The sequence below is a fragment of the Micropterus dolomieu genome, unplaced genomic scaffold, assembly GCF_021292245.1.
Source record: "Micropterus dolomieu isolate WLL.071019.BEF.003 ecotype Adirondacks unplaced genomic scaffold, ASM2129224v1 contig_8891, whole genome shotgun sequence".
In the NCBI taxonomy this organism is placed as follows: domain Eukaryota; kingdom Metazoa; phylum Chordata; class Actinopteri; order Centrarchiformes; family Centrarchidae; genus Micropterus; species Micropterus dolomieu.
In genome coordinates, this window is record NW_025737877.1 from 1 (window position 1) to 8,297 (window position 8,297).

General features: G+C 44.0%; 1 protein-coding gene across 2 annotated transcripts; it reads right to left on the reverse strand.

Annotated features, from left to right (window-relative positions):
* Positions 1 to 4,060: 4,060 nt before the first annotated feature.
* si:ch1073-184j22.2 (dual specificity protein phosphatase 18) lies at positions 4,061 to 8,289 on the reverse strand. Of its 2 annotated transcripts, XM_046041797.1 has the most exons (3): positions 8,066 to 8,289; positions 6,900 to 7,025; positions 4,061 to 5,941 (listed from the first exon to the last, which is right to left on the reverse strand). In XM_046041797.1, exons 1-3 carry the CDS (start codon positions 8,258 to 8,260, stop codon positions 5,309 to 5,311), a joined length of 954 nt encoding a protein of 317 aa, XP_045897753.1. In that variant the 5' UTR covers positions 8,261 to 8,289; the 3' UTR covers positions 4,061 to 5,308. The 2 variants fall into 2 exon arrangements, with proteins under 2 accessions (XP_045897753.1, XP_045897754.1); XM_046041798.1 differs by lacking the exon at positions 6,900 to 7,025.
* Positions 8,290 to 8,297: the final 8 nt, after the last annotated feature.

Consider the following 8,297-nt stretch of genomic DNA (forward strand, 5'->3'; position numbering starts at 1 on the left):
AAGAGGAGCAGAAGAGTCAGATGATGAAGGAGAAGATGGAGGCTCTGAGCAGAGAGATAGCAGCTCTTTCAGACACAGTCAGAGCCACAGAGGAGGAGCTGAGAGCTGAAGACGTCTCATTCCTGCTCAACTACAAGGCTGCAGTGGAAAGAGTCCAGCAGCGCCCCCTGCTGGATGATCCACAGCTGCCCTCAGGAGCTCTGATAGACCAGGCCAAACACCTGGGCAACCTGACCTTCAACATCTGGAACAAGATGAAGGACATGGTCTCCTACACTCCTCTCATCCTGGACCCAAACACTGCTCACGCAAGACTACTTCTGTCTGAAGATCTGACCAGTGTAAGAGAAGGAGACAGACAGCAGCTTCCTGACAATCCAGAGAGGTTTGTATACAGCTGGTCTGTTCTGGGCTCTGAGGGCTTTAACTCAGGGACTCACAGCTGGGATGTCGAGGTTGGAGACAGTACAGGCTGGATACTCGGAGTGTTATCAGAGTCTGTCCAGAGGAAGGGAGTCATACGGTCTGGATTATGGAGTATATGGTTGTATAACAGTGAATACTCAGCAGTATCCTTTCCAGCTCCATCCACTGATCTCAGAGTTCAGAAGAAGCTCCAGAGGATCAGAGTGAATCTGGACTGGAACAGAGGAAAGCTGTCGTTCTCTGATCCTGATACTAACACACACATACACACCTTCACACACACTTTCACTGACAGGATGTTTCCATATATTTACACTGGGGATGAACTCCCACTGAAGGTTTTACCAGCTAAGGTCTTTGTGATGTAGAACAATAATAATATGATGATGGACTCTGAGGATCATGTGACTGTGTTGTCCTGGTGAACAAATCAGCAGAAAACATCTGGGCCAAAAATAGATTCCTGTAATTTTTCAGGAGTGTATGGAAGATTTTATTTTACTTTAATATTTGTAACCCACAGAAAACAATCCACAAATATTTCACTATCTACAAATATGTATATTTACAATTGTGATGTGTAAAATCATATCCACAAAAATACAGAGTGACTTCTACACACAAAACAGTTGTTACACATTTGCGGATTACTTCCTGTCAATTTGTGGGTCACGTTCCATTTGTAACTTCCTTTTTACGCATTTGTGGAATTTCCAATGTCCAATGTGTATTGCAGAGATCTGTAAAAAAATATATAGACAAATATCTCACTACCCAAAACATGTATTTTTACATTTGTGTAAAATCATATCCACAAAAATACAGAGCAATTTGCAAATATGTACAATTTACTCTGTACACACATATTTTAATTTCACATACAAAGTGTTATTTACGCATTTGTGGATCTATTTCTACACACAAAACCATTTTGCACATTTGCAGATCATTTCCTGTCAATTTGCAGGAAATGATCTGCAAATGATTTACATTTGTGACTTCCTTTTTCTACATTTGTGGAATTTCGTCCACTCTGTAAATGTGAGAGCAGTTTCTTAGCTACACCAGCACTGCAGTACCCAGGGTCATCTGTAGGAGACAACAACTTCTGCAGGACCACTGGACTCTACTCCGTCTAACCTTTTCTGTACAAGTGTACATAGTTTGCTATTGAATACGTTATCCCTGCATTTGTGTTACATTTATATTTAAATAAATACATTTGAAAGCACTGCTGTGCCTACTGTTTGTAGGAGCTATTGTAAACCCTATGTATAAGGTTAGTAGGGTTTACAAGACACCTCAACAGCTCCATAAGATAAGTAGCTACTCAGAATATTGTCCTAGATTTAAGACTGAAACATGGAGTCGTTCAGGACATGTGGATGTCTAGGGCAGTACTGGACATCTTGGGGTGCCGTTCCCAACCAACCCATTACCGGGGGACCTCTTAGACAACATGAGGGGCGACGTTCACTTTATCAGACTAACCCTATGGCAGCTAATAAATGAATAGCCATTTGCTGGACCACCAGGGGTCCTTAAGGGTAAATAGTTTCCACCATAATTCCATCCATAAGTAACACAATGACAGTATGCATGAAATACACTTTCTGTAATAAAACATCTAAAAGCAAAAATCCTATCTGATAAGCGTGTCTGGGACAAAATCCTATCAAATGGAGATCAGTTGTGTCATTTAGTTTGACGTGAACCACTCAAGATTTGGGTAAACCACAAAAAGACTGAATGCAAGGCAAGAGAATAAATATAACACTGTTTGTACTCATTGTATTTTACCTTTTATTGTGTGGAAAAAGAAATAGATATAAAAAGTATGATTTTTAATCCTTTCATGTCAAAAGATGTTATAACTTTAATTGAACTGCAGTATTCCTGAGTGGACTTTATAGAAGACAGAACTTCTCTGCTTTTCACATACTGTTACAAAGATTTCTTTCACAGCTCTGACAGGAAGATGTAACATATTACTACAAACACAAGGCTCATAGTTAAATATGAATGTAAAACAAATACAGTGATAAAGTATTCAACAGTAAACTACTTGTGTTTTGGGTTGTGAGATATTTGTGTGCACATTGGCCAAAATTCCACAAATGCACAAATTTGTTTCTCTTTTCTTTGAGCGGCCTTTCACTGTTAAACTTTATTTACTGTTGGTTAAATCAGCAGACTGTAAAAACTATATTTGATCAAGTGTTGCACATGTTTGGTTTTTCCATGTTAATAACGGGTGAATGTGACTAAACTCCGCTGAACTGGATCCATGAGCTGGGCTGAGTGATGATTTGATGTCAGTGACTCTTTCTAGTTTCAACATGTTTCTCCTCCTTCACTGAACATGTTCACTCTGCTCTACAAGCTGAGCAGCGTCCTGCAGCTTTAGCACAGATGCTAACTCTGCTCACTGTAACACGCTGTTCATTCCAGCTGATTAAAGGTGTGAATGTTGGTGTCGAAATAACAAAGTTACACAAAGTTCTTTACTTCATTTTGGATGTTTGGTTGTTCATTCAGGATTTATTCTTCTTTAAATGAAACAAGTGAACGCTCCTGCTGTGAGTCACAGATTTAACTGCTGAATGAAAAGCTGCCTGTGTCTCCGGCTCAGAGTCTGTGTGATCTGGAAGTATAATGTAAAAACAGCAGGTGTGTTCGGGGCAGCGTGCATCGAGGTGCGACCCTGAAAATGTGCGTAGTCTACAGAGAAGGCGTTCGGGCCTTCCTGTACAAAAACACAACTTCTGTCTCACTAGCTAACTTACAAAGTTAGCACACAGACACATTTAGAGAATTAAAGTAGCTAAAAAACAGGATAAATATCTAAAAACAGCTTAGCTGCTGAAAGCTAACTAGCTAAAACAATACTATATGACTTTAAACAGGCTAATGTTGCTAACCTCTGACCGCATCTGGCTATCTGAAACTCCATTAGTCTGTTTCAAGAGCATTATTTTTTTCCCACCAGATTTTCTACAACTCAGCTTCTGATTGGCTAGCACCCGTTGCCTCCGTTGGTTAGAGTGGTTAAAGTTGGTCAACCAGAGGCAGAGCAGGGGCAGTACACGACTCAAGGCTAGTGTCCGTCAACTGAGATTAGTCGTTTCAAGAGTACTTAGCTCGTAGCTGAGTTTATAAGTTAATAAAATAAATTCTTTAATCATTTGCTCTGGCGGCGTCTTGTAAACTGAGTGGCAGACGAAGGTTCTGCTTGGAGACGTCAGTGCTCATTAGGGCAATGAAAGCTGGAGGGGGTTGACTGGGAGGGACGGCCTGCCTGATCTGAACCGGAGGTGGATCAGTTGGCGTGGGAACCTGCTGGATTTACATTTATTCATTTAGCTGACGCTTTTATCCAAAGCGACTTACAATTGTTGTACACGTCAGAGGTCGCACGCCTCTGGAGCAACGAGAAGCGTCTTGCTCAGGGACACAGTGGTGGATGTGTCACCACCCGGATGGACCCGGCGGACTCCCTGTGCGTGCGATCTTCAACTTCGACCTCCGGAAGAATTTCTTGCGTGGTTGGGAACACGGAATCCGAGTGGGCCATGTTCGAAGCTCCTGGTGTTTCCGGAGGAAGTCTGCGACTCACTAATAAAAGCAAGAGCACTCAGAGATCTTTAAGATTTATTGATCCAAAGTTAACAAAATAATTCTCCGTTGTTTAAACAAACGCATCAGAAACTTAACTTATATTCCTTTATCACAGCGAGAACTAAACCGTTTCACTCGTCCTCCCTCGTTAAAGGAAACACCTCCCGAGCTGTCGTCCCTCCTCTGAACGTCTGGACGACCTGATCAGGACGAGATCTGATACGAGTTTCCAATATTTTTATCCAACAGTTATTTCAAACAATAAAACAGAAAAGAAAATATGTCGCCCTGCAAGTCCATAACAACAACAACAAGGATGACACCGATCAACTACTGTGGCTTCAACAGGTGGCATTTTACACAAGGTGTCACTTAAAGTACTCTGCTGGTATCGTGTCACTTTAAGGGAACTGGTTTTGGTTTTGGTTCCGTAAAATTTCAAACGATACCCAAGAGAACAAAACTCAGTCGGTCACATTTTTATTTTTAGTTTGAAAAGAGACTCGTCCGGCCGGACGTCTGAATCGCCGCCCACAAACAGGTCAGCTGGTTGGACCAACCAGCCAATCAGAGCTTTGAAGCCACATTCAGAAGGGGGACGCCATCTTCCTGTACAGCTGGCTAATTAGCAACATCCATAAAAAAAGGGACACAAAAATGCGTTCCAGTGTGACGAGATGTTTGCAGCCGAGCAGATTTTTAATCGACATGTTCAGCCACTCGTTGAAGCGTGAATGCTAAGCTAACTGCTGCTAGCTAGCTCTGCTGCAGCTTCTGTGTGAGGTCAGTGTTTTCACCCGTTCAGGATGAGTCCCTGATGTTTTATATACGGTCCACAAGGTCCCAAGTCTGCAACATCCTGAGCAGCAACTGGAAACCCGTTTTTCAGCAGGTGGTCGAGAAGCGATGGACCCACAAACCTTCTTTCTGCGGCGGATGTGAAACGGACCCGGTCAGAGAGGGTCTCCAAAGTTCATGCGTGCGTCGCTGCTGTAGTGACCTCTTGCACGACGAGCTGGTAAAAAGCTAACGGCTAACATGCTAGCAGCAGTGGGACGCTGCAGCAGTGGGACGCTGCGTCCCTATTGGACGATTACACAGCTCCAGATTTAAATCCCGTGCTGATGACGGACGGCGTGCGTCTTACAGAGAGGCGTGTGAGTGGGTACAGAAGTCGGCTGTGGAGGTCAGGGTGGTGTCTGTCAGTGGTCGAGTTGCATCGTGGGTAGTTTGTTGTAGTTGGAGTGCAGCGGTCGCTCAGAGCTCAGACTTTAACGCCGCTGGATTTGGTTCCTCTTCTTCGCTTGGTTGCCGGCGTCATCACCTGTGGTCGTGACATCAGTGATGCTCGGGTCACCAGAGGCGACCTGGGTACCAGCGTCAACCAGTTGGTCTGCTGTGGCGGCGGCGCGGTCCTCGTCACCCTCGGCGTCTCTTCGACTGCCGCCACTCTGACGGTGTTCTTCCCGTACAGCCTCCTCTCGTACTGCAGCAGCTGCTCCCAGAAGCCGGCGTTCAGCCGCACGTAGGGCCGACTGTCCTGGACCCAGCGGTGCGCCTGGCGGAGCGTCACGCCTCTGTAACGCATCAGGTACGCCATAACCAACGCCGGGGAGCGGCTCATACCGGCGGCGCAGTGCACCAGCGTGCCCCCTGCACGGTTTCCGTGGATGCGCTCGGCCACACGGTCAAAGTGGTCTCCGAGGCGGGCGCTGGGCAGGTCGGAGACGGGCACCCGCACACACTCCACCCCCGGGTAGGCGGGGCTGGCGTGGCTGACCGTGGCGTTGACGATCAGAGTGATGCCCTTCTGCGACACCAGCGCTGCGTTGAGGGGGCCTTCGGCGCCGCTGAGGAACAGGGTGGGCGTGATCTGAGACACCGCCATGAGGCCGACCTGTCAGGAGACACATGATGCTGGTCACTCTCTGAACCTCCAACGCACTACGGCACGTGCTTAGCCTAGCTTAGCACAAAGACTGCTAGCCTAGCGTCATCAAAAGAGGAAACGGCTCCCAGTCTGACTGACATATTGCGTGTTGTTAGCTAACCAGCTGGTTGGAGTCCGTCCTGCAGTCAGCTGGTCTAGTTCGGCTCCACTCTGAGTCCAGGACTTTAGAGATGCTGCAGCCGTCACTGCTCCCAGCAGGGGGCGTCGACACACAGCTCCAAAGCTAATGCTGCTAAACGTCTCCTGTTTACAGTTCTGTTTCAACACCAGTTCAATAAAGATGTAAATCACAAGACGTAGCGGTTAACAAATGCTTTGGAGGGTGGAGGTTTTCTCTTTTGATGACGCTAGGCTAGCAGTTTCCCCCTGCTCCCAGTCTTTGTGCTAAGCTAGGCTAAACACGTCCTGAACATTTTTCCATCCAGGGCCAGATTAACCTGCGAGCGGCCCTGGAGATAGTAATGTAGGTGTTTCCTCTTCCCACATCTGTTCACTGTATATTGTACTATAAATAATAATTAAATAAAGTAATCTGGAGGGGCCCTCAGGGGCCCACTGTGTAATGCAGCTTTGGCTCCAACAATAACTTTTTACCCTCTCGTTCTCCACTTAAGTCAGACAGACTCGGAGCTGCTGCACGTTTTCTCTGTGGACGGAGTCATGCTAGCAGTTTCCCCCTGCTCCCAGTCTTTGTGCTAAGCTAGGCTAACCACAACCCGGACCTGTCTCTGTACAAATACCATTCACTTCTGTAGACCAGTACCTGGAACAGGACTGATGAGGTCTTACAGGAACAGAGACTGGGAAAGACCTTAGAGGAGTATCAGAGAGTAAAATGTTCACACAGGTGTGTGTGTGTGTGTGTGTGTGTGTGTGTGTGTGTGTGTGTGTGTGTGTGTGTTACCTGCTGCCCGGTCGGTTCCTTCACTTCAGCCTCGTTGTTTCTTCTTCTGCTTGCTGCTCTGAGTGAACACAAACCCCCCCGGTGATGCCGTAGAAGGCTGTGTGTGTCAGTCGGTCGGCCAATGAACTGAAGGGTTAATTTTAGTCCGACAGCTGACAACTCGTCCGGAAGTCATGTGACTTTCACCAAAATAAGACCCACAATCCTGAAGCCACTGGCTGATCTGTAAAACTCAACCTCGTGTGTTACTGACTGATGATTCGCACAGAAAGAACTGATGAAGTTTTCCAACATGAAACAGATTTAAAATATGAAATGTGATTCAGCAGAGATTATTATTATTACTGCTGTGTGAATGTTAGAACATTTTTTAGTATTACTGAAGAAATTAAATGCTGAGGAGCTGAATCAAATCATTTTCTGTTAAATTACAAATTATTATTTTATATACACACACATATATATATATATACATATATATATACATATATACATACATATATATATATATACACATATATACATATATACATATATATATACATATATACATACATATATATATATACACATATACACATATATATATATATATATATATATATATACACACATATATATATATATATATATACACATATATATACACATATATATATACATATATATATATACACATATATATACACATATATATATACATATATATATACACATATATATATACACACATATATATATATATATATACATATATATATATATACACACATATATACATATACACATATATACATATACACACATATATATATACACACATATATATATACACACTATATATATATATATGAGATTACTGGATTATTATTCCTCATGCATTCACCTAAAAGCAGGATTTTACTGAGCATTTAGTATCAGCCTGCAGCTAATGATCATTAATTCATTCATCTGCTGATTATTTCCCCATTAACTGATTGCAGTAGTGAGACTGTTGTCATGGTGACGCCTTCATGTTTGTTGTCAGGTTAAACCTCAAAATGATTAAAAATATGAACTAATGTACAAACTGTTTAATTTAGAATAAAACATTAAAGTATTTCCCTCTGAGGGGAAAGTACCTCTAATATGTACTACAGTACAGTAGTCGAGTAAAAGTACTTCACCTCCGACACAATAACCCGGATGTCAGCAGCTTCTTCTTCTGTCCTCCGGGGGGCGGCGGAGGTTCTGCGGTTAGGAAGCAGCGAAGAAGAAGCGCAGCTAGCAGCTAGCCAGTTAGCTTCCTCCGTCATGGCGGAACTGAACCGACAGCTGCAGGAGTATCTGGCGCAGTCCAAAGGCGGCGGCGCCAAGACCATCTCCCAGTCCAGCTCCAGCACCACGGTGGACCTGGAC